The 25,938-nt window shown below is 44.4% G+C and overlaps 1 protein-coding gene across 10 annotated transcripts in view; it reads right to left on the reverse strand.

Moving 5' to 3' along the window:
• Positions 1 to 78: 78 nt before the first annotated feature.
• LOC111601957 (uncharacterized protein CG43867) overlaps positions 79 to 25,938 on the reverse strand; it is a 125,912-nt gene continuing 100,052 nt past the window's right edge. For 2 of the 10 annotated variants that reach the window (XM_023318827.2, XM_023318830.2), the window contains 9 exons: positions 7,537 to 8,995; positions 6,235 to 6,368; positions 5,752 to 6,174; positions 5,415 to 5,697; positions 5,233 to 5,345; positions 4,991 to 5,170; positions 2,685 to 2,780; positions 2,138 to 2,479; positions 79 to 1,678 (listed from right to left, as the gene is read on the reverse strand). In XM_023318827.2, the coding sequence (XP_023174595.2) occupies positions 350 to 1,678; positions 2,138 to 2,479; positions 2,685 to 2,780; positions 4,991 to 5,170; positions 5,233 to 5,345; positions 5,415 to 5,697; positions 5,752 to 6,174; positions 6,235 to 6,368; positions 7,537 to 8,995 (4,359 nt within the window). In that variant the 3' untranslated portion in view covers positions 79 to 349. Of the gene's footprint in view, positions 1,679 to 2,137; positions 2,480 to 2,684; positions 2,781 to 4,960; positions 5,171 to 5,232; positions 5,346 to 5,414; positions 5,698 to 5,751; positions 6,175 to 6,234; positions 6,615 to 7,536; positions 8,996 to 22,598; positions 23,709 to 25,938 lie in introns of those variants that run through there. The other 8 variants (XM_023318826.2, XM_023318829.2, XM_023318822.2 and 5 more) reach the window with 6 other exon arrangements.

Below are 25,938 nucleotides of genomic sequence, written 5' to 3' on the forward strand. Positions count from 1 at the left end.
AAGAAAATTCGTTGAAGAGACATACAGAATATATATATATATATATAGATATATATATATGCATGTATATATATAGTATATGCTTGTACCTAACGTGGGTACGACTTAGACTATTAAAAAAAAATGTTTACAATATACGCTTGTATGGGCTTTTAGAGTACGAGTACCGTTATTAGCTTAGCTTAGGAAAGAACGTTTTTGTTTAGTGTTGAGAAGCGCGCAAAGTACAGTTGCTGGCACGGACTCCGCGTTGCCTAGATACATATGAATACCTATTTATAGATGCATATGGTTGCGTGTATTATTTATGCGTTCTTGTACACGCCCTCGCCCCGCCCCCGGCTGTGGCTCACTTGATGCGCTGATGATCCGGCGTGCTCTTTAGTATATCTGGCTGATGCGGATGATGATGATGATGCTGGTGATGGCCGCCCGACTGCGAGTTGAGCGTGCCCTGGTGGCTGCCTCCACCGGTGCCGACACCACCAGCACCACCCGCGTGGTGCGAGCTGCTAAGCGTGTGCGAGTGCGTGGAGTTCAGCGTGTGGGTCGCATGCGAGTTGAGCGTGTTGTGGGCCGTTGTGGTTGCATTTGTAGAGAAGCCTGTAATGCTGCCAGCTGCGCCGACAGCAGTGAGACCCACAACACCACCAATGCCACCGCCAACACCGACGCCTGGCCGCTGCGAGGTGCGCAGCGAACGGTGCGATCCGTTGCGGGTGAGCGAATTCATTTGCGGTGTGCCTGGCACTGTGTGCCCCAGCGCATTCATGTAGTCCGCAATGAGCAGCGTAATCTCCAAGATCTTCGGCTTGCTCATGGCAAAGAGCAGCTTCTGCTCGCAGCCGCCGGCCAGGGTGCCGTCGTCGTGCGAAACGACTAGCATAAAGTCATCCTGGCAGCCACCAAAGGTCATCACCGTGCTGTAGGGATAACGCGCCACGGGCGCCATCGTCGACAGCTCGAGCACATTGAGCGCATCCTCGGCGACGGCCAGCCAGGCAACGGGCGTGCCGGTGGTTGCGTGTGGCTCGGACTGTCGCGGCTTGGCCTGGAACAGGCAGGCCCCGAAGTAGGGCCATTTGCGACAGCAGGTCAAATAGATGCGCACGCAGTCCAGCGTCGAGCGACCCTTGAGCAGCGTCCACTTGGATATGAGCAGCTCCTGCACATCCTTGAGCTGATCGGCGCCAAGTGCGTCCCGATAGCGATACGGATAGAACTTGTCCAGCGCCTTGAGGCCCACGTCGCGCGACTTCTCGTGCGTGTAGTCGCCCATGTCGATCTGCGACATCAGCGAGGCCAGCTCCAGCGCCAACTCTCGAGAGAGCGGGAAGCGGCCCTGCACGATCTGTGCATTGGTTTGGTAGCACAGCAGCAGCCGCTCCTTGTCCGTCTCGCACTTTATGGTGTGCTTCCAGTAGAGCCGGTTCTTGTAGCTCAGCTGGATGACGCGAGAGTTCTCGAACTTTCCTGAGCCCTTCTCACGCAGCGCCGTCTCCCACTTGCTGATCACATCGCACAGCTTGGCCAGCGGCTCCAGATAGTGCTCCAGATCCTTTTCAATGGGGTCATCGCTGAATAGACAGAAGCCATTGTTGGCATCGCGGGTGCCCAGCTCCTGGGCCAGAGTGGTTTGGAATTCCTCGATGGTGGTGGAGCCGTCAAAAGAAACCACCTGCAAAATGAATATAATAAATGAACCAGTTCAATCTTCAATTAAAACAGCTTGAGCTTACTCTCATATGAACTGTTTCTCTATTGTGTATCTATCACCTTTAAATTCATAAACATTGAAGCGCAATTTAAGGATATTTACGGCAAGTGAACTAGTAATTTGCTGAACAAGTTCATTGCAAATTGCTCCTTAAATCCTTAATTATTTAGAAAGTAATTGATTCTCTAAACTAAGCTTAGGATTTAGGAACAGACAGCTATCTGCCATAATTTATGAACTAGTTAATTAGTTTTCTAATGAACTGGTTCATGCAAATAGTTCCTCCGTCAAAATATAGTTAACTATTTGTTAGTTAGCCTAGCCAACTTAAGTTGTTTAAAAATACACAAATCGAATTCTTTCTTTTATTCCACAGAGTCATTGATCGAATAAGTGAACTAGTTCATTGTGCATGCCTACCTGATACGTGGTGTTCATCATGTGTACGGGTATGGCGTGCGGCAGGGAGTGATGATATGGGTTCTTCAGCAATATGGATAGGACCTCCATGCGCGATGGCTTAGTCTCGCGTCCTCCATTCTTCAGGGTCCGTTCCAGTGCCCGCTCACAGTAGGCCGCGTATTTGCCCGTTTCCGTTTTGGTGTCCGCATTGCGGGACAAGTGCAGCTTGAGATACCACAGCAGGCGACTGGACTTGGGCACAAACAAGGAGACGGCCAAGGCGAGCAGCTGCCAGCCCTGAACAAAGCTGTAGGCGGGCGGATTTGACTTGCAGTCGATGATGGGCGTCGAAACAGGCGCCTATACGTTCCAGTATGAGCAGAGAAACAGAGAAAAAGAGCAGATGGAGATTCAGTTGATGAGATGGTAAAAGGATCATACAGATTTCTGGGTTAGGCAACTCTACAATCGACTACAGTAACTGAAAGCAATCGTTTAACAAATCGTATATCGCATATTTATCGTATATCGATTATTGAATGACAAGACAAATTTCCCCTCATACCTGTATCGATGTGGGCGAACTGCCGTTGGCCTGAGCCTGGCCAGCCTGTTGGGTATCACAGGTGAACAGGCTTTGGGTGGCGCACAATAGTAGTTGCTGTAAATTTCGTCGTCGTTGTCGTCAATAATTGGTTACGTACAGTGTTGGAAAACGGTTGGTATTTACGGTAATTGCGGTTTACGGTTATCGGTTATCGGTAATGGATTCGTTGGTTCGATACACATACAAACGAAACGCAAATCGTTTCCAAACAAAAAACAAATGAAACATAATAGAAGAATAGAAGAGAAGCCAAAAAACATTTGCTGATCAATTTTTTGCTATTAAACTAGGTTTAAGTTTCTTTCGTCATGTATTGTTTTTTATTATTATTTTTTTGCAGAGTATCCTTAATGTATATGTATGACACGCTATACAAAAATCGTTCTCTTTTTTTGTTTTTTTTTTTTTTTGTAATTTGTAATAAGCGTAACGGGCAACGGAAATGAATAAACTCTATGCGAAACATTCAAAGCCATTGGAAAAATAATAAAAGCAGTAAACTGAACAAATTGAACAAAGGAGCAGAACAGAAACGAGTTAGAAAACGCTTTAGATCAACAATGACAGATACAAGTGCGAAGCACGTGATTCGATAAGAATCGATAGCACAGAATCGATGCGATTTTATCGGCAAAGTTGTTATCACGTATAAGCGAACTGCATTAGAGCCAGAGAGATTGCTTGAGTGTGTGCGAGAGATACGAGAGAGGGCGACAACGAGAGAGACAGGGCAGAAGCTAGAATAGTATGGAACTGTGCTTAAATGTGGACTTTAAGTTCTTGTTAATTTTGATGGAGTTTTATCCAATCAAAGTCTGGTAACTATAATAATTTAATTTATTTTATTTCTTCAACAATATAACTAGTAATTAGCAGCTCCATTTAGACAAACTATAAAATATATATCTGGTTGGGATATCTCAAATACTTTTACACAAAAAGTTATGTCTAAAAAATATGTTAAGAAGTTAACTATATTATACAGTTATAAAACAGCTATAAAACAATCGATAGTAATCGATCAACAATCATTGATTTATTCCATTAATGAATATTGTTTAAGATCAGGCACAAACTCAATTCAACGAGGGTCTCGTAGCTTCGGAGTACCAAAGACACAGTTTTCTAACTTGTTTTCTGGAAAAGAGTACGTATTCATGTATTTGTATGTTTGTATGTTTGTATGTTTGTATGTTTGTATGTTTGTATGTTTGTATGTTTGTATGTTTGTATGTTTGTATGTTTGTTGGCTTTCGAGCGAAGTGTTTTGTAAAGTATATTGTAGAGTATGTTAGAAATTTACAGCAAATACTTTATACAATGATAACGAATCAACAATAATTAGATCAAACTATACACATGGAAATAATTTTCATTGTTTTCTTGCTTGTGTTTTTGTTTTGCCTTGAAAGCTAAATATATGTACTTGGGCATGTATGTGGATATGTGTACACATACATATAGTTGAGTATAGATATAGTATGACAGTTATGGGGGAAATTCATTGTCTGTTCAACTACTTGAAATACAAATGAAAACAATGCACAGAAAGAGAAGAATAATCGAACAACAATTCGGATCGATAAGGATTAATCAGAAGCATGCAGAAAACGAGATATGTAAGAGATAATGCTAAAATGTGTAAATGTTAATGTTAATGTAAATGTTAATGTTAATGTTAATGTTAATGTTAATGCTTATAGGCATGTAGGTTAAACGTATAGATTATTAGTTATTTCGATCGTAAGCTTTTGTATGTAAGCAAAGCTTTTTGTAGCTGGCCAAATGTCGCTGATCGTTGTACCAAAGCAATGAATTTTCGATAAGCAATTAAAAACAAAGCAGTAGAATACAAAAGTTGGGTAGTATTTCACATACGATACCTAGTTGTTTTTGGTTAGGTAACGCTTTAAAGAGGGCAGCTTTTCGAAGCCTTTTCTTAAGTAGAATGAAGTTATAACATGATTAGGGATATACGTGAGCTAAATTCTGTGTGGCCGTTAAGATGTCGGGAAACATTACGAATCGAGAGCGCAGAGCTTTTATTCCGATACGGAAAAGGAATAGGAATTGTTCAGCCACGTGCTGGTCGTGTACACGACAAGTTAGTAATTGGATTAGTCAAGGTAATGTTAGGAAAATAATAAGGAAACTAGAATGTTAACACCTAATGGGGGGAGTACAACTAAAAGAGCTTTTTGAAGGATAAGAAGCTTTGCAACTGAAAAACTTACGCGCGTTTGCTTGCCCAGTTTCTTGTTTACCTGGACACCGACACTTAGTTTCTGGCCCATATGTCGGGAGGTTTGCTTTATCAAAATGCAGATCATTTCGGTCTGTAGCTCCGGCATATCCAGGCAATGTTGCAGCGCATTTTGGGCGAGCACCACATGATAATCGATGCCCGGCTGATTGACGGCCACAGACATAAACAGCTGAATGCTCTGTGGCGGGCAGAATACAGTTTATAATGGGGATCGAGTCAAGGTACTCCAATTGAGCTTACCTTGAATAGCTTTATAGCCTCCGGCTGCATGGTCTCCGTGTGCATGGAGGATAGGGGAGCTGTGATCGTATCTTTGGTGTGCAGCAATATGGGATGACGCCAGAGCACGCAGTCTACAGAGAAGCCAAAGGGGACTTTATGAAATACTTTATTTTTAGATGTTAGCGGCAAGTATAACTCACTTGGATCACCATCGGTTTCCATGAGCTTCTGCACCAGCTGCTCGTACTGTGTGCCCGCGCTGGGTCCGCCGCCCGAGACGACGGTCAGATGATATAGCCAATTGTCGCGCTCCGGCTTGCCGGACAGAATCAAATACGTGGGGCCCTGATGGGCCGGGTAGATAGCAACGGTAAGACGTGCCTGATCCTGGGCGGCATCTTCGCGCTCCTCCGAATCGGAGTCGGACACATGCTCGACTTCCTCCACGCGCGCGTCGCGCATATTTATTTGACCCAGAGGATTCTGTAGAGAATTCTCGTGCTTAGATTAGATCGCATTTGCAGCCTACGCACTTACCGTCTCAGCGGGTGCCTTGAAGTAAAGGAACATCTTGCCCAGCAGCACGCACCAGCACTTCTTGGCATGGCCGTTCTTCACCTTGGTCACCCAGCCCTGCACCGTGGGCTTCTGATCGTCCCGGCTGAGCAGCAGCTTTGTGGCATTGCGACGTTGCACGTTCTGCAGCACGCGTATCCAGTCGTCCATGGTGGCATGCGAGTCGGCGGTCAGATAGTAGACCTTCTTGCCCGTATCGATCTCAAACGTGGAGGCGCCCTCAGCCCGGCTAATGCGACAGGCCTCGTCCAGCTGGATCTGCCCCTGCGGCTTGCGCTGCACATCGTGCTGACTCTTCCAGTAGTTGAGGGTTCCGTTCTTCAGGACGAACCAACGCTTGCGCCAGGTCTTCAATTTGCCACCCAGCTTGGCCAGATGACCCATCTGAGAAGAAAGGGCTGACGTTTAGTATGACAGAAGATATAAGCAAGAGGGTCTGCTCACTTTCTCCAGCGATTCGAGCTTCTTGCTCGGCGAGTCCACGTAGGATTGACGCATCAATAGCGACGGCATCGAGGCGTCCATGCACGTCGATTCGGAGACAGCATCGGGGGGCAGGGCATAGTCGTCGGAGAGGCCTGATTCAAAGGAAAGATCTGAAATTACTGTGCCACGCATGTGAGGGCTCACGCGCAGTTGCGTCAGCTGCGCGCCAGTTGTGGGCGTATGTAGGCGTGGCAGCGTGCTCTGTATATTGTGCACGGGCGCCAATGCCGGCGCCTGTGGGTGTGGCAGCGTGTGATGATGCAGATATTGGTGTTGTTGCTGTTGCTGTTGCCGTTGCTGTTGCTGTGACTGGTGTTGTGTGGTTAAACGTGTGTGGACTGATGTGTGTGCATGTGTGTGCGTGTGCGTGTGCGTGTGCGTGTAGTTAATGGTGGGTGAATGGCAAATGATGGTGGTTAATAGTGGTCATTGATGATAACATAAGGAAGCACCACACAACGAAGTGGAGGAAGAGGCGCAGGGCGGAGATGCAACCAGTTCAAAGTTATTAAAATACCCATTGAAAATTAGTTGTGATAGTAGAGTATGTAAAGACCCAAGCATGGGATTAGATCAGATCAGATATCAAAGCAAATGCTCATGCTACAGGGTTGAGGACTACCGAAGAGGTTAGCCAAATGCAAAGTAATCAGACAAAATATCTAAAGAATGTGAAACTGGACGATGTTTTATAGCCATAAAAAATTATACAAATTAAAACAAAAAATATGAAAAATTCGAAATAATCATTTTAGAAACGAACTACACCAAAAGCTGTCGAAGCTTTCTTAAAAAATTATCACTAATTAAGAATATACTAAAATTATATACATTCGGCTAGAAATATATTCAATAAATTGTAAATTCTGCAAAAAAAATGAGTAAAATGCTAAGCACAAATTAAAAGTAGTTTCAAATTAAATAATAAATTCTCCAGGCAACTAAATAATGAAAGGAAATGGTAGAAATATAGAAAGGGTAGAGAACTAAAGTTTTCCTAGAGGAAAGTAGCATCAGAAGTAGAACAAGGAACTGGCTCATAAGGTGATCAATTATTTGTATTTTAGGATGGTTTTTGGATAGTGTTAGTGTGTGGAGTGGGTGTTGCTGTGGCTCTGTGGTTAGTGCTGTTGCTGTGGCTGTTGCAGTGGTTCAATGTTCAGATGCCGCTACCGCTACCTTTACGCTTTACTGGTTTTACTGGGCGCGTGCGAGGAGAGAAGAAGAAGTTGCTAAGGGTGGGGCTTGGACTGTACATACCGCGCGCCTTGGCATTTTTGGGGCTCTCGGAGCCGCTGCGCTTGGCAGGACTCAGGCTGGAGGAGGTCTTCAGGCTCTTCGAGGGACTCGATGCGCTGCCAGATGTGGAGGTCTCCGTGTTGTCCGTGCTGGATGAGTTGTGCGAGTTGTGTGTTAGCATGACGGCATGATCCTCGCCATCGCTGGAATCGTCGCTCGAATCACCCGTGAAGGGCATCGAACGTATTTGTGAGGCACGCCCCTTAACCGTGGCATAAACGGGCACGGATATATCACAGAAGCCGCCGCTGGCGGTTTGTTGCTGTCGCGTCGGTGGCTGGGGTGTGCCCGGTGTGCCGCTGCTGCCCAGCGTGCCATTCGCATCGTGGCCATGCCGCGTGGCTCCACGTCCGTTCGAGAGGGTCAGGCTGTGCTCCTGCACATCCGGCGTCGGCTCATTGCTGGCATTGCTCTCGGCGGTACTGGTGCCAGCGAGTCCATCGTTGGCCACCTGATAGATCTTCGCCTCCCAGCTGGGAAAGCGATGCAGCGGCGGTGTCGGCGGCCTGGGCACGCCCAATTCACTGGTCGTAGTCGTTGTAGTGCTGGAGTTGCCGCCGCTGGCCATCAGCGCCGGATTGTTCTTCATCCAGGCGGGTAGCTTCTCGCACGATGGCGTATAGATTTCGGCATAGTCGTGCGCCGTGTCCGTGTCGGAGCTGTCGGGTCGCGTGCTTGCCGTTGTCGACTGAGCCGCCTTGCTGGAGATGCTCGAAAGCGGCGCCAGGGTGAGCCCATCAACGGCCGCGACAAGATTGCGTTCCAGTTCCTGCGGCTCCATTGAGAGGTTGCGTCGATGCTGATGATGCGGATAGGAGCTGGTCAATGGTCGGCTTATGATCTCCTGTGGATCGAGGCTTTCGCTGCGTCGTCGCGTTTCCGGTGTGCTGGCAAAGTCCTGCACATCCAGGCTCAGGCTATTCCTTACCGGCCCGACTATGCTGTGTCGCTGCGATTGGTTGGCTATGTGATTCTTGAGCAACTCCAGTTGCTGGTTGCATTTGATGTTCTGCTCGCGCAGCAACTGATTTTGCTCCTCGAGATCGCGCAACTTATTGTTCACCCACTCCTTGATCTTGGCGGCCTTGGCCTCGATCTGGCGTGCGTCGTGCAGGCGCAACTGACGTTGCTCCTCGACCTGTATTTCCAATGAGTTAATTGTCTTCTCCGCCTCGTTGTTGGGCAGGCATACACCCACACCCACACCCACGCCAACACCTACGGCCACGCCTGTTGTGCCTGTGACGCTCTGCTGGCAGGCAGCGGCCAAAGCTGCTGCGGCAATTGCCTGTTGCTGCTGATGTATGGGCGAGCTATTTGCTGTGCCCTGCTGTTGTTGTTGCTGCTGCTGTTGCTGCTGCTGTTGCTGTTGTGCTTGGGGCTTTGGCCATTCACTGAGCCGCTGCTCCATAGCACGCACCTGCAAGTATCAAAAGTGAGAAGAAGCACGGTTAGAAATGGTTTGACTTTGATTTGCCTCACCCTCCCGCTCCAGGGAAAAACTTTTCCAGACAGCTCGCATGGCGCAAAGAGTCTTTAGAAAATTCAATTAAATTTGCACTAAGCTGCGGCTGTAAAACGAAACGTTCTATAGCCAGGACTAATGGTAACATATGACCTGTTCCCAACGATTTGCCGAGTAGTGCAAAAAACTTGGCTAAGAAGTTGGCAGCAGTTGCCTTAGCTGAGTCGGCTCAAGTTAATAGCAAATGGAAAAACTTGTATTCAACTGGGGATTGGTCCTTGCGTGGGATTCTTATGTGCAGGATTAGGAAAAGAATTCAAGGAAAATGTGAAAGAAAAATGTGTGCAAGGCAGTTAAAGTTTAGGTTTGTTAAGCTTAGTTCGATAATGGCTAAGAATATTAATCACGATTGGACTACAAGTAATTTAAAACAGACAGAACTCATATGGGTTAAGGAGGCATTCGAATCATAAAGTAAGCTCAGTCTCATGTTAAAGCCAAATTAATTCATTTGAAAACAGTTTGCTTCACAAAGATCTTCAGTGCAACTGAGGAATGATACCTCACGTGCAACTAGTTATAAATCATAAACTCATGCGCTTAAGGAGCTAGTCTAGTCGGTGGAGTTATGTGCGTATGCAGTTTGCTCGCGTTCGCAACAGTCAAGAGCCACAGGGCCAGAGGAGTGTCAAGCGCATTGCTAAATTATGAGGCGCAGTGGCGCAAAAACTTGTGTAATTAAACGCAACCATTTGGGGCAGACTTTGGCGTCCATTTAACACTTGGCTGTGCTGCAGTTGAGTCAGGCATGCGAGCATGGGCTTGGACTGGCTTTGCTCGAGAAGGGAGTTCTTTAAGTATATACATATGTTTCAGAGTACATAGTACTTTGCAAGTAATGCAACTGACAGTCAAATAGGTAAGGCAAGAAAAGGGCACAGAGAGACAGAGAGAGGCAGAGAGGGAGGAGTAAGAGCATCTGAGACAAAGGAAAAACAGGACATGTGGGATATAACTTCATTTCACACGTCGTCAAGTTGAGAGGTTGCCTTCGAGGCTGGTCACTGCAAAACCGAGCTGACAACAAAAGGAAGCCCGGAAGCATGGCTGTGCGACAAGTGACAAGTGGCAAGTGGCAACTGCCACTCTTCACCTATTGCATTATTAGTTGCCACTTCGGTTTGTGGCACTAAGAAAATGGGTCAATTGCCCAATGTTCAATGCTCGAGATGTGGAGGAGCAACTCCATTCAAGCTCAATCTCTATTAATGGTCATGTCATGCAAGCTCCACTTGCAACCGCATGATGCCAGCCAATAGCAAACGTCTAAAGCCCCGCTAAACTCAGCTGCTACATGTTAAAAATAAATAGACTGCCGAAAATAACAAGCGGAAGTTCAGGTTATTGGACGCGACGCATATAAAATGCCAAAGTTTATGCCTGACACGAACAGAAGCCCTCGAATACACACACACAGCCAGGCACACACACGTATACGTGTTGGCAGTTCCAAGCCCGAGTATAAACAGAGTTATGGTCACGCTAAACATATATTTAAAAAGCAAGAATACATAGTCTAAAAAGGGACTATAGACATACCTCATGCACATACCCTGTAAATGGGTAATAAATAAAAGTAAATAAATTAAATTTGTTGCTTAACAATTGCCATTGAAACACAAACAAAATTATATTAGACTAAGCGCCATTAAGCCTGAAATGTAGTTGTGAGAATCGCATAGTAAGGCATCAAATTTGATTTCCTCTTCTACATACGTGGACTAGCGAAATACCATTTAATAAGAAATCTGTATAAAAACAGTTTTAAATTTGCTCGAAACAGCTTAATGGCTTCTACTTGAGCCTGAGAACCCATTCCTGGACGCATGCAAACACTGGGCAAACTATTTTCGAAGCAGAAGTCAAAGTATTTATGGCAACACTTCGCCAAAGTCGGCAAGTTTTGCTGAACCGGGCTGGCATGCAGCAGCTAAACTGAGCAGCGAATCGTGGCATTAACTGTGCCCAAAAATCCGAATAGTTTCGGTTTCGAGTTTCTGGCCAAAAACTTCAGCCATAAAATTTGATGGCGATTGAAAAACAAAAAAAGCAAAGGATAACAGACTAGTGCAGCGCTCATAGGACCACAAGCGGATGCCAGCAAATGGGCAAATCCAGAAGCCGAAACTTGCCCGAATGATAACCGTATACGGACGGAACTGAAGCTCGAGAAGTTTTGCATTTGCTTTTGCCTTTGGATGCATTTAGGCGTGCGAAAACTTCTGAAGCGCTGCCAAAAGAACAAATAGCAATAGAAACTTAGCAAAGAGACCGGGTCTTTGTTGAGTTTATCTAAGTTAGCAGCAGGAGCTGTCGCGTCGCTTGTGGCAAACAAATGTTAGATATGAAAATAAATCTGCGCTCTGTCAGTTCAAGCAAATCCGGCAATTTGCGCCCTTTGATTAGATTTTCTCAATGTGAATGTGTGAGTGGGTGTGTGTGTGTGTGTGTGTGTGTGCGCACATATAAAAGACTCTAAAGTCCTGTGCAGCTGTCGAGTCTCATAAACGCAGTCTGTACCAAGCTCCACATAAAGTTGACTACTTGCTGGGACTTCGCCCAGCATCTTGCCCCAGGTCTGCGGGTTACGCCGGGCGAGGGGTCGGGCAGGCTAAAGGGGTTACACGCTTTACGGCTGAGCGCAGCTGCAACTGTCAGGCGCAACAAAAATGTATAAAAATGGAAACAATTCGATTTTTATTGCGCAACGACATTTTTATTGCTGACTACTAGCCAAAATCCATGATAGAGATCGAGAAGGTGTGGCAGATGGGCCCCGGGCACAGAGACTACTAAGTGCTGCCAGATGCCCGACTAGCTCCAACGTCTGCCCACTTAACATAAATCTCGTCTGCCGACTGCTGCTGCTGCTGCTGCTGCTTGCATTAACTGCAAAACCCAAAATCCTAGACAATAATTTGCCTCAACGCACAATCGGATTATGGAAAATAAGAAGACGACAAGGCCAGCAGAGATGGAAGTGCACGGTTAGCAAATACCCTGTAGTTGCATAACAAATAGTTCCATTGAGTTCATATATATATATATAGAAACATACAGCTAAAACTAACTTGTCTTTTGTATACAAAGTTGTATCAGACTCAATTAATGATAACACATTAATCGAATCTGTATCCTTCATATATGGAAAATGCCAACAGATAGATGACACTTGACACCGCAAAGCCTAATCTTGATCATAAGCTCTTTAATATTCCAATTAACATACTCTATTCCCTCACATTTACAGGGTAGCTGAAAACAAACTCTGCCCAATAAGGAAGTCAATTTCGGAAGAAAAAAACGCAATGAAAGATGAACGAGTTAAGAAATGAATATATTATATACACTTATCTCCAGTTATGCTTGGATGCACTTGCCAGATCCCCGAAGCATTTGAATACAAATTTAGATTTGAATTTTTCATGCGTTTTGTCGGGGGACACGTTCGGCAGCGCAAAGGATGGAAATAATCATTCCTATTCAAAGGCATCAAATAGTCGGAAACGCAAATGAAAAATGGGAAAATTGTGAGGAAAACTATTGAATGCGCTCGTTCACTCTGTTATCCAGTTAGACCGGCAGTCAGCGAGTGAGTGAGTGGGTGAGTGAGCTATTAAGCGAACATCCCCCTACCAACCTTTAACCACCCCTCCTCCCTCACTGCCCCCACTCTGTGCAGTCGGCACAGCATTCCAATTTTTGTGGCAGCTCCCATTTGGTTGCCAAGCATGAATCCTGCTTTTATTACTAAATGAGCAGACGCAATTAAGTGGCGTAGGTTGTGTCCGCCCGAAGGGTTGAACGCAAGGGGCTGAGGGCGACGAAGGCTGAGGAATCTAGGCAGGGAGGGGCCTGACTGTGGTGTTACTAGCGGCAGATGACTAACGACAACGAGCCATAATGCTTGGTCGCTCCAATGGGCGCCCAGCAAGTGACTTTTTATGGAAAATGTATGTAAGCTGAAAGCCAGAGGGAGCTTGGGAGTCCAGCTGGGGGGCCTGGGGGGGGGGGGGCTTGATAGAGTACGAACTGGCATATTGGGTCCCTTTGCGGTGACTCAGTTGCTGCGTATGCGAAATATTTGCGGGCAGGGGACTCCATTCACATTTAAATTGCTGTCATAGCACATGATTAATTAATTTGTAATGAACGCTAATGTGAACGCTAGGTGGCGCCACACTCAGGCTCGAAATAGTGCGAACTCAGCCCTAGTTAAAAATTCTAAAAAATTAATTTACACATTTGAGTGAATTTGAAATGCAGAATCAATAAAGAGGATAAGCTTTAATGCGTGTCGTGTCAGTTGTAAGTTTAATATAAGCGAATAGGATTTTTGAAGCATGTGTTTATTGTGATTCAATGCTCAAGAAATTGAATCCATTTTACACATCAAAGACAAAAATATAGATGCATAACCAAGAGGGCATCATTACCCTAAAAAATGACAAATTCATTTAAGTTTTTGAATCGTTTCACAGCCAAGACTTGTAACCAATTAGCACATACTTAACGTAAGCTTAATTATTGTTAGTAATAATTGTAATAATTATTGTTAGTAATCTTAAGGACTTCATATCTTGTATTACATTCTGTATCGAATATCTTGTAGATACTTAGCAAAGCTTTTGCTGCAGCACCCTCTTCACTTATCTATCTAGCAGTATATAGCGCACTCTTCCCCACGCATGCCTAGTTGCCTCATCTGTCGATTAATCGACTCTGACAGCAAATCCTCGCTTATTTGTTTATCTAGGCAGCTGTAACTTGGGATGAGCTGCATTAGGCGCTCTTTCTCCGCCTCTTCCTCTCTGTATCTTTCTCTTCAGAGCGGCATTGAGGCTGGGGCGAAGTTAGAATTGTGTCACTTTACTGTTTGTACAAATTGATGGCGCCGTTTGGCAATTTGTGAATACATGTTACACAAATGTGCCGCAACATGTTGAATTTTGTTAAATGCGCCCAACCCAGCGCTCTCTCGCGGCTGGGCAATCCACTTTGCTTTCGCTGCACATCATCTTTGGGCATCTTACACACACAGATATGCATGTATGTGTCCCTCTTTTATTTGCGTTTCTTGTGTCGCTTTGACTTCTTGAGTAAACAGCCGTCGGCAACCCCCGCACAGCCTACAGCGGGCAGCATGCTGCACGCTCTGCTCTGGCACTCCCCTCGCTTCTAGTCATGCCACATTTTCGACGTTTAATTTCGAGTCATGATTCCATTGTTATTTATAGTCAACAAAGTGGCAGCAACTGAAGCAGCAGCAGCGGCAGCAGCCACTCTAGACAACACTCCATAAAATATGGTTGACTCCCTTCTTCGTCTCGTTGTGGCCCCCAACAGCATTCAGCTGCGGCATCTCTTTGCCCCCAACCCACGTTGGCACGCGACGCATCGTCGCTTAGTCTGGGGTAGCTGCTGCCACAAGAGCCGCTGTTGCTGCCACTTAGCTCCTGCAGCTTCCGTTGCGCCTTTAAACGTTGGCGTATTCGTAGAAATTTTAATTTAATACAAGTTTAGACCAGATATCTCCAGCAGTATCGCATCTATTCATTTCTTTTGCTGCTGTTGCAGCTTCTTGTGGCAGTGTCGTCTCTGCTGTCGCCGCTGTCTGCCTGATGATTTTTCCATTACAGTCAATGTCAATATTTGCTGCATGTTTTGGCAGCTTTGAAATTGAAAATGTGCTTGTTGCAAATTATTTGCGACGTGGCTGCGGCTGTGGCTGCCACGCAGCTCTATTTTCAACCAGCCGCACCCTCGCCTTGCCCCTTCCACTCTGTCTGTCATTGTCGTCGGCGCGTCTCATGCTTGCAACAATTAAAAATCTCGCGGACATTGCCACGTTCTGTGTGTGTAATTGTGGTAGCTGCTGCTCCTGACTGCTGACTGCTGCCTGCCACAGCTCTTCTCTGTTTTCTACCGTCACAAGTGGCACTCGTCAGTCGAGTGCTGCGCCTGCCGCGTCGCTACTCTTGACGTGTGTCATTTTGAGCAAAGTGTTGCATACTTTGGGGCGCATTTAAAATTAAATAACGTCTTAAGCCATTGCTTTTTTAAATTGCATTTATAAATTATAATTTTTGCATCATTTTCACTTATTTTCCTATCATTATCATTGTAGTTTTTTATGATATAAATATGTTATGTATTATAATAATTTATTATCGTAACTATTAATAAAATCATTATCATTATCAATGTCGATTCAACGTTGCCTTTTAATACCTTACGGGTAAAATGTTCGATGCAGCTCAAGTGATTTTGCAGCATGCAGCAGGCAACGCGACGCCCATTTATAACCAGCTTAACTTAATCAGTTTTCAGCGAGTTAAAAGAGTCTAAAGGAAGGAACCTAGACCGAGACCGAGTGGAATTTACAGGGAAAAAAACTTTGCTGCGCCTTTTGCCAGACAATAAACTAAAACAAAAGTTTTGCTGCTGATAAAAGTTTTGAACACTCCCCATTCCCATGCGTGGCGCTGCTAGCCTTGTATTCATTTCAGGATTGCATGGAGCTGGTAAGTTGGCTTTAAAGTGTGTTGGCTAATGCTCGCAACTTGGCAGGCAAACATCGACTGGGAATACGCTTTGCATTTCAGATTTGCCAACTCGATAGTATCTTAAGAATACGATGTCTAAAGTACACTCAGCTCAAGTATCTTCGGGCACATTTTTGAGCGTCAAAAGGCAAACAATGTGCCCGGCTCAGGCGCGGCGGGAGAGGGGCCTTGTGTCTGGCGGGGAGGTCGCCCTCTTCAGAGATGCCGACAAATACGCGACAAAAAAAATGAAAAATAGAATGCATGAAAAGTGGACAAGTAACAGGAAAATGACGGGAAAAATGCTTTTCAATAATTTTTCTCTTTCGAACAGACGCGCCTTCTCTGTCGCTTGGCGCCCCAAAGTCTGTGGCAGCTGCGCCAACTGTTACTGACAGTGGGTGGCATGCGCCACGCCTCGTTTGCCAGCCTCTTTTGGCCGTGGTGCGAGCGCTGTTTTTACGCTCGGGTGGTGCAGTTGTCGCACTGTTCACTGAAATTACAACTGAAGACGCGCTGCAGCCACTTCCACTGATCGGGCAGCAGCAGCAGCAATAACAATGACCTGCTCCGCCCGTTTGAATCATTTCCCTTTGGACGGGGCGCTGCGCTCCGCTCAACTCCGCTCCGCTCCGCCCGCTTTTAATTAGGCGGGGAAACCCCACAAGCTGCACAAAGCACAGCGTCTGGCCGAACGCCAGCTCCGCTTCAAAGTGCACTTTGTTTTCGCTTTTACTCAACTCAACTTCAATTTTTTTTTGTTTTTTACTTAAAAAAAGGGCTTTTGTGCAAATGTTGCCTGGGCAAATGACAAAAGTGCATTCAAGTGTAAATCTGAGAGTGGGAACAAGTGGGCGTGAAAGTGGGTATGAGTCAGAAGCTGAACTAGTGTCTCCGTATGGCAACTTTAAACCAAGGCCCAGAGAATTCATGAAGTTTGAAGCAACTTTAGGTGGCGCCATCTGTGATTGAACATTCAAACTACAGTCGAGGTGAGTTGAACATTTATTTAAATTAATTAGCAAATAGAAATTGATATTAGTTGATATCAAATTGCATCTACTGAGACTTTTGCTGCTCTTAAAGCATTTCCTCACTTTATTCTTTTGCTATATTTAATTTTAATTTAATTCATCTTTGAGCCATACAAATGAAGTTTGTCTATAATTATAGCTATTAGTCGGAGGCGTCTTCATTTTTGTTTCGAAGAAAACTTTGAATTGTAAAGGGCAACTTTTTGATCAGAACTCATAAACGTGACCTTTTCGATGTCGCTAACCAATTAAGCGTGAAGCGACAACCCCCATTCCTTCCCTTTCCTAAAAAGACAACAACAAAGACAACTTCATTCAAAGTCGCCTTGGAGAAGCTCAGCGATGCGTTCGACGTTGTGTAAAAACTTGTGCAACAAACAAACACACACACACACACAGAGACACACACACACAACATCGAAGACAGACAGACGAAAAGTTGTAAGCAATTAAAAGCATTTTTCCCATTTCATTGTTGTTCTTGTTCTTCTTGTGTTTTCCCTTTCTTTTTATTTGTTTCCGTATTTCTGCTTGCACTTGGCAAGTTTCTTGATTCAATCTTCTTTGTCTCTGCTGCTCATAAATATTAGATTTTTATTGCATAGCACTGCCCGGGACGTCTCCCCATGAACGGGTCGAAGCCGAAAGATCGTTAGGTTACAGAGCCGCTTCTAGCCAGACAAGCTTAGCTTAAGGCACATTGTTTTTGATGCTTTGGCAAGAACTTTACTTCAGCTGATCATAGAAAATTTGCAGGCTAAAAATCTATTTGCAACTATTTTTTAAGAGATGGCCAATTCAATCAGACAGTCGTATAGATGGACCTAGCTGACTGCAGATCAAGAGTATTTATACTAATATAATACCTGAATAACAATTTTCATATTATATATTTATTATACACCCTAAATATATTTCAACTTTATATTTAATAATTTGCATTTATTATATAGTTTTATATAGAATTTTGACAAGATATTACATACATTGAGGGCACATTGTGCGGCTGCCCAGCTCCAGGAAAACAGTTGCCATTTTACTTGATTCTTTTATACACTTTTCACACAATTCGAGTAGTTTTGTTATTGGCGTTTGTAGCAGGAAAAACGCACACGCGAATGACGAATCTTATTAGATCAGAGGTTCATTGGCATAGTGTGCAAGTGTCGGTCATAAGGGTTGGGGGTTGTTTTTCCCAACTGAAACGCACAATAATAATAATTCGCGTGGCTAAACTATTTGGTGTGTAAACCGGTTTGGTGGTGGGCGGAGAAGGGTAGGCGGTCACCGATCGTGAGTTCAGTGGCTGCTGTTGGGGGTTGTTTATAGGCAGCACTTTCTAAGGGCTTCACAAAAGAACTGTAAATCTGTTTCTTATTTGCAACAAAAATTAAAAAAAAATTCAAACTTAAATTTATTAATTAATAAACACTGAAGAAAAACATTTTCGATGCAACAATAAACGACGCGTTTTGGATAATGTAACTTTGAGTACCGTTAGAAATATTGTAAACGCCGTCCAGCGACCCGCACGAGTCGAGCAACTGTGAAGCACTGAACCGGCTGCCAGGCGAAAAGCAGCTACCAAGCAAGCCAAGCCAGCAGGCGGCAAGTACCAAGTGCGAGTGCGAGGGAAATTTTCGCGTGTGGAGGTGGGAAATTCGTGTGCTATGCTCGTGCGTGTGTGTGAGTGAGTGTGTGAGTCGTAGACAGCTGAGCGAGGGAAGTTTTAGCGAAACGAACCATTTACCATGTGCGTAAGTGAGTGTGCATGTGTGCTTTATATTTGGGGAGGTAATTCATCTTGCAATATATGTCATATATCACACACCCACACACCCACTCACACACACACACACCTACGCATATACAATATATGCCAAGTAGTGCATAAATAAATAAATAAATAATAAGCCCATACTATAGTATAGGGCGACTTAAAACATCAATAAAAAAAGGGAAATTTGTAAATCAATGGGTTATCAGTTATCGGCCTGGCCCTTAATGTGTCTGGTTTATTGGCCCTGCTTCCGATTGGAATGGTCTATGAGGCACATAGCTCAAATGGAATTTATAGCTATAGAATGCGTAATTCAGAACCCTCACCTGCCCCCTGCTGCTTTAATGCCAAATGACTCACGCAGAAATGACATAGCTAACGGTCCTGAAAGACTTTAAAAGACTTTATAACTGAACGTTTCTTAAGGCTTCATTTGCATTCTATATATTTTGATTCCTTGAGTATTTAAACCATATTTGTATAAATTTCTATTTCTGTTTTCGAACAACTTTTTGACTCAATCAAGCTCAGCCTCAACAAAAGGAACAGCAACTTCTAGAGAATCCATGGACTTTACTGGGTATCTGCGAATTGAGCATCTTGTGGCTTCCCAACTGGTGTCAATGACTTTCGCCAAGTTTTGGAGCGCTGCTCCTTGAGCGGTCCAGGACGAGAGCAGACCAAACATCAGTCACTTTGCCTTCCTTCCGGCCAAAAGTGCGTGTCATGTGAAAAACAGAATCAAATAGAGTGATGCGTGGGAGGAGGGCGAAAATGTGGAGTTACGGGGGGCTTAGATGCATGTCAGTTGTCAGATTATGTGTCGGAACAACATTGAGAACAGCAGCTCGCCGCACAATTTATCTCTCTATCTCTCTCTCCCACTCCACGCGAGAACTTTGCCGTTAGCCAAATATTGTGGCAGCTCCTCCGAATGTTGTGGTTCCCTTAAAGCTGGCTCCAAGCATAAAATATATGCATGTCCATCTATGTAACATGTGGCTCGGTTTCCGCACTTCGCACTTCTCACTACTGGAAGCTCTTTAGCTGATTGTTTGCGGTCGGTGTCAACAATTTGGCTGATTAAAAAACAACAAAACAGTAGCTGGTTGGCTGGCTGGCTGCTGTGGATAGATTTGGGCGCCACATGAGCTGCGAGATGACTCAGTTTCATTGTCGTCCTCGACATCCATCAGAGCGCCAGCCAGCATGAAGATTATTGGCTAGACGTATCCAACAACAAAAAGCAGCAGCAGCAGCAGCACAGCAGAACAACAACAGTGAACATCAAAACAAAACCAACAAGCGAACAATAAATGCTTAATCAGCCGAAATTTATATACACTAGTATTTCATATTATTTTATATATTTCAAATACAAATAGGAAACTTGCAGTTTCGCTTGAGTTATTTAAAAAGAAGGTATTATGCTCAGGAACTTGTTTTTGTAGAGTTTTAAAATCCGTTTAGCTCCGAACCGGTTCGAATTACAATTCATACATACTATAAGTCTTGCAATTGGCAAAAATTTCAATTCAAAATCAATTTAAAATAAATATTGAAAGACAGTCAAAAAACTAATTTCAATATCTACATACATGAATTTGTTATAGAAAATTGAAGTTAATATACTTAATAAATTTGATATATTATTTGATATTTCACATTTTTCACATTTGTATACTCTGCATACGCTCACAAGCTTGCCACAAATGGAAAACCAAGTGAAAATAGCCTCTGAATAAGAGTATAAAACAAGTCAAAGAACATCCTGCGCGTGAGCGTCTAAGTGTGATACGCCCCGACTAGACTGGCTGGCAGCCAAAATTACAGCTACCCCTAGCATTAAAGCGGCCGCAAGTGGCTCTTCACTTGCCCCGTGTTGTGGCACAGCTGCTGAAGTGCAGTTGATTTCCAATAACTAACTGCTTAAATTCATATTTGGCTTTGGAATAGCGCATCTTGGCCATAACTCAAAAGCTGGCTGCAGCTAAGTATCTGCCAGCGCGCTGTGGCACATCATTCACATGCGGCAACTGTTGCATGGAGCGCTATGGGGCGCTATTTTTAAATGCATATTAATGCGGAGCCAACAACTCGCACTGCGGCGCGCCAAATGATGTCGTCGACTCGCTGATGACTTTTAAATAAAGAAAGCCAACAACAAAAAGTCTACTTAAATCGAGAAAGAGAGCGATAGAGAGAGAGAGAGGGAGAGACAAAATGCAACGCATAAAACGCATTACATTTTTCAAATGTGCAACAGCCGCGGCAGCGACGCCGACGCCGCGCGCGATCCCAACTGTGATGTGGGCGGCCGCTGCGGAGGCGGCTTCAAGCGAAAGTGGCGCCGCCACCGTCGCCGTCACTGTCGACGTCAACGTCATCGTCTGCGCTGCACTCTGATGACGGATGCATGCATCATTAATTCAACTGAAGCAGCACAACAACAAACAACAAAAAACAGCCACAAAAAGAGGCAAACACCAACGCGCTTGGCTTTTCTCTTTATTCTATGAACTTTTATGCATAATCATTGTGAAAAAAGAGGCACAACAAAGCATTAAAAGTTGAATGGATCAATGTCGCCTCAGGATACCCTACAAACATTGGCCTCTAGCAGAAAGAAATTTATTTCCCTTAAGTCAAGCTGGAAGTGCATTGACAATCATTGAATATTATTATAGTTTATTTAATAAAAAACTTAATGTATATTTATATATATATTTATATATTATATATATGCATATATATAGACTGTCTTGTCTGCATATGGCAAACCTCCCTAAATATTTGTAGGGCAATTGAAAACCAAGTTCGAATGGCCGGCGAAATACATTAGTGAGTCGAGTCGAATGGCAAAAGCAATCAGCGATTGGCCCACATAGCAGAAAGAGGAAGAAGTGGCAAAGCAAGAGACAAGCATAACTCGCACTCGCATAACTGTAACTGCATGTAGCTGTATGTCTGTTTGTCTGTCCTTGTCTCAGTCTCTGTCTAATCATCTATGGGCTTTGTTTACTAAGAGATAAATGGCCGCTCTTTTGTGTAGAGCGACGGAGAGAGCGGTGGGAGAGTGGGGAAGTGCGACTGTGTGAGTGAATGAGAGAATGTGGCGAGAGCTGCACTTGGAGGCATCTCTGGAGATTGGCACGTGTCCAAGCAGTGAATGCAACTGGAAAGCGACTGCATTCAATCGTCAGAACAGGCAATCAATCAACTGGCAGCCACGTTTGCTTGCAACTGGCTGCCGTTGCTGTGCTGTGGCGCCCACGTTGAACGCTAATTGATTTTGCAGTGTTTGTGCCACACAAGCAGGAGCTGACAGGGACAGGGGGCAACAAAGAAAGAGATGACGACGCACAGATAAGTGGCTAAATAATTGAAAAATCCCATCAACATATTGACCCAATTCCCTGTTCCCTACCTCCGACTCCGGCACCATCGAAAAGGTTAAAAGTTCAAATACAAAATGCGAAATTTTTAATTGAATTTCATTTGCAGCCAACCAACGAGAGGAAGGGGGCAGTGGCACGATTGAAGGCAAGTCATAAATTATGCGCCTCACGGCTGAGCGATTTTGAAATGCGACATAAATTTCGATATACATATATATCCCATCCATATATATTTTGAAGAGATATATGGAAGGCAGCTCTAATTTTAGCTAACTCATATGTAAGAATCATAAAATTAATATAAATTTGTTGTGCGGTTTCTATTTTGTAGAGAAAGCAAGGGGGGGGGGGGGGTTGCGTTGCTGCATATAAGTTTATGCAACGTATAGGTAGTCGCAGGCAGGTGGGCGGCGTTCCAATTGGATGTTACCCAATCGAATTCTAGACATACTCCAAGCAGAGCATCGAGAATTTTGAATATGTTTTGAAAGTCATTTAGCTTTGGGATCTACGCTAATTATAGCTGATCCGAAGAGACATGCTCTTCTTCTTCTATGTAATATAGCTAAATTATAGGGTACAGATAGATATATGTCATATGTATGCAATAGATGATTCAGTCTGAAATTTAAGATTTCGATTACTAAGAAGTACAGTATTACCTCCCTAATACGTATACATACAACTAGTTTCGACCGCTGTCCGGATTACGGAACTATAACTGCAAATCAGGTCGCTTACCTTTTTTCTATAGTTATCCATTCATAAAACTGGTTCGTTGCACGTTTTGAAGTCTTTTAATCGTTGTCGTTGTTGTTGTTGCTGTATTGTGTTATTCGTTGGCTGCCAAAGCGGGTGGGCGGAAGGTAGAAGGCTTGGCTAACTGGATGTTGCAGCTAGTGGAGCTGCCGCTGGACACATTTTCTTTGTTTGTGGCGGCAGCAAACGCAACAGCGGCGACGCTTTGCAGCCACGCGGCGACAGAGCAACATTTTATGACACTGCTCAGCCTATGGGTTAAGAACAAATTCGACGAAGTTGTAATGGTAGTTGTAGTTGTAGTTGCAATTGCAGTTGTTGTTATTGTTACGCTTGTTGCAGCTGTAGCGGCATTCGAGTCTGGCAATGCCCGAAAGCGATGAGCGCTGCTGCTGGCAACGCTGAGAGCAACAGCAGCCAGCGTGTAAGCGACAGAGGCAGACAGTTGTTGTTGTTGTTGTCGTTGTTGTTATTTCTTCGTTGTTCGTTTCCTATTGTAATCAATTTTCTATTATCAGCCTATGCATGTATGTGTTTTTGTAAATGGACGTTTCTTGCGTATGTGTCTATTTTGATATGTTTGCGTGTGTTCGTTTGTTGTTGTTCTTTGTTCCTTCTCTGTGCGCTACTCTCCTCTGCCACAGTTAATTGTCGCCTTTATGTTCTTTTTAATAGTTTAAGCACAATTTACATTTACAAACGCACGTTTTTTTGTTGTCTCCTTTGCTATGTGCTGCTTTTCTTATGTGCTTCGTTTTTAGCCTTTATGATTATTTTCATTTTTGCTTTGTAACTCCGCCAGTCAGCTGTCTGTCATTGACATGTGCGCGCGCTCTCACGACGTACAGCAGGCGCGCTCTCTTCCAGCATTCGCTCTGGCTACTCTACCCCTCTCTCTTGGTGTCGCGCGCCAATACACAGCGTAGGGTGGCACTCACTCGTTCGCACACTCGCACACACATACACGTGCACATACATGCGCACATGCACGTTGTAGATGTGAATGGCCGCTTTGTGTGTGTTTGTCAGTTTGTGTATATTTTTGCGCAATGCCAAATTTGGCCTATAATTTACAACATTTAGCACATTTGGCTGTCATCGCACACACACACATACACTAAGGTATATATTCACGTATACGCTTATACGTGCACACATTTATTAATGTAAGTTTTATTTTAGATTTTACTTAACACTTTTAACGCACTTCGGCCAAACGTAATATATATTAATTCTTGGATTTTGTTTCTTTAGCCTTGGAGTTGCCACTCAGTTATGAACAGTTATGTATTTGAGCCGTTTGTTGCCACCCCGCGCGCCTTTTGCTATGCACCAAATATTTCTTCTCTTTTTTTTATTATACAGCAGCAATTTCGGTTTATTTTGTTATCGTTGTTATTGTTGTTGCTATTGCTGTTGCTGCCGCTTGTTAATTCGCCTTGTTGCAGCCGCTTGTGTAAAATTGTTTAAACAAATGGAACGGAAAATAATAAAACACAGCCTGTGCAGCAGCGACGGAGCAGCTACAAGTCTTCTTTTGCACAACTTTTGCGCTGTGCTCTTTGTTACGCTGCTTTAGTGGGCCGCTTGCTTTCGTGCATTCGTTCTCATTCTCGTTCTCGTTCACGTTCACGTTCTCTCAGTCAGTCAGTCAGTCAGCTTTTTTTTCGGTGGTTGTTTCACTTTTGGCTTTCTTTTGATTGCTGACGACGCCTCCGTTAATGCTCGCTTCCTCAATCCTCACCTTCTCTCCGCTCTCGATATGCTGTACTGTGCTGCCCTGCACACAGCTGGCAACAACAAAGTTGCAGCTAAAAGGATAAAACTCTCGCTGCAGTCCGCTCGACAAAATGTTGCTTGATTGCAGTCATAAAAAACAATTGCACACACACACACACACATTAAATACCACTCTCGCTCGCAGTGCGCTCTCTCTGCCAGCTGCTCTCACTCTCGCTCTCTCTTTCTCTCTCTTTGGCTGCTGCTGTCAAGCTTGAGGCGAAGCAACCACCAAAATTGCGCTTACAGTTTGAGTGGCACTGTGCGGCTGCACTGTTTGACATGCAATTTGCGTTTTTGTTTTGTTTGCCATACGCACGCACGCGCGCGCCTTTCTTTGTGTTTTGGTCGCAACGCCAACGTTGTTCAACACTACGCAATGTGTGCCATGTGCGCCTAAGCGTATGCAGCACAAATCGAAACAACTTTAAATGCATTTTAAAGACTGACAACCCCCAGCCACCCTCAATCTCCCTACCCTGTACGTGCTACCTGCCACACACTTACTCAAGGGCAAGTGCCTAATTGCCCAGCGCTGGGGCATATGCAAGCATGTTTTATGTTAATATTTTCACTTTGCGATGCATAATTCATTTGATGCACCAGACAAAAAGTGAGGGAAGCAGGCGGAAATGGAGCCCGGAATCGAGTAGCATGGGGATAGAGGGGATGAGATAATGGTTGATGTATTCGAAAGTGGAACATGTTGCGCTTGTTTAGATAAGGCTATGTTGATGGCATGGTTGGAAGCTTTGGATCAGTTCGGATTATTAAAAGTAGAATTATCTCCTAAGATAAGAGTCATCGAATAGGCTAGGTATTCAGGTGAAATTTATTAAATTTAATGTGCCTGACTTCGTAATACTCATTCACTGCTCATAAACAAATAAAATTATTCAAGAATCTATTTCTTTCCGACTTGTTAGGACGCTGAGGAAGTTAATAAGGATCTCCCTGGAAGACTAGCGCACTGGAAGACTAGATTGGACTAGACTGGGAGACTCTCTGGGGACACGGATTCACGAGAATACAAATTCCAAATTCCTATTCTCTCGCTTCAATAGAGTGCTTGGCTTTCAAGCAGACAGACGAATAGTCCCCAAAGCCAATATACTCTCATTCCACTGGCTGAGCGAGCATGAAAAGCTTGTCATGGCTAATAGTTTCTAATGAGTGTGAGGCCTTGGCTAATTGAAGCATAAGTAAGCGGGCTGTTAGCGAGTTGTTCGAGTTGCTCGAGCAGTTGGAGCTGCAACTTAAACGGTACTGACAGCCTGTTAAAGCCGCAGCGGAGGGTTGCAACCCCTTTTGGCTTCAACAGCAGCTCGAATCAGGACTCTACCCACGCCCTTAGCCACAGCCAGCCGTTGCTAGTTAACATCCACGTGTTTGCTCATGAATTTAATCTCGGCGCAAACAAAGTAACAAGAATTCAATTTGTCACAGTGGTTGGCAAACGATAACGGCAAGGCTATAGCTAAAGCCAAGGCCAAGGGTGGAGGCGGGCATGGGGGCGGCGTGTGTTTGGTCTTCCGACAGGGCT

This window comes from Drosophila hydei, unplaced genomic scaffold (genome assembly GCF_003285905.1).
Source record: "Drosophila hydei strain 15085-1641.00,03,60 unplaced genomic scaffold, DhydRS2 tig00000211-arrow-pilon, whole genome shotgun sequence".
NCBI lineage: Eukaryota > Metazoa > Arthropoda > Insecta > Diptera > Drosophilidae > Drosophila > Drosophila hydei.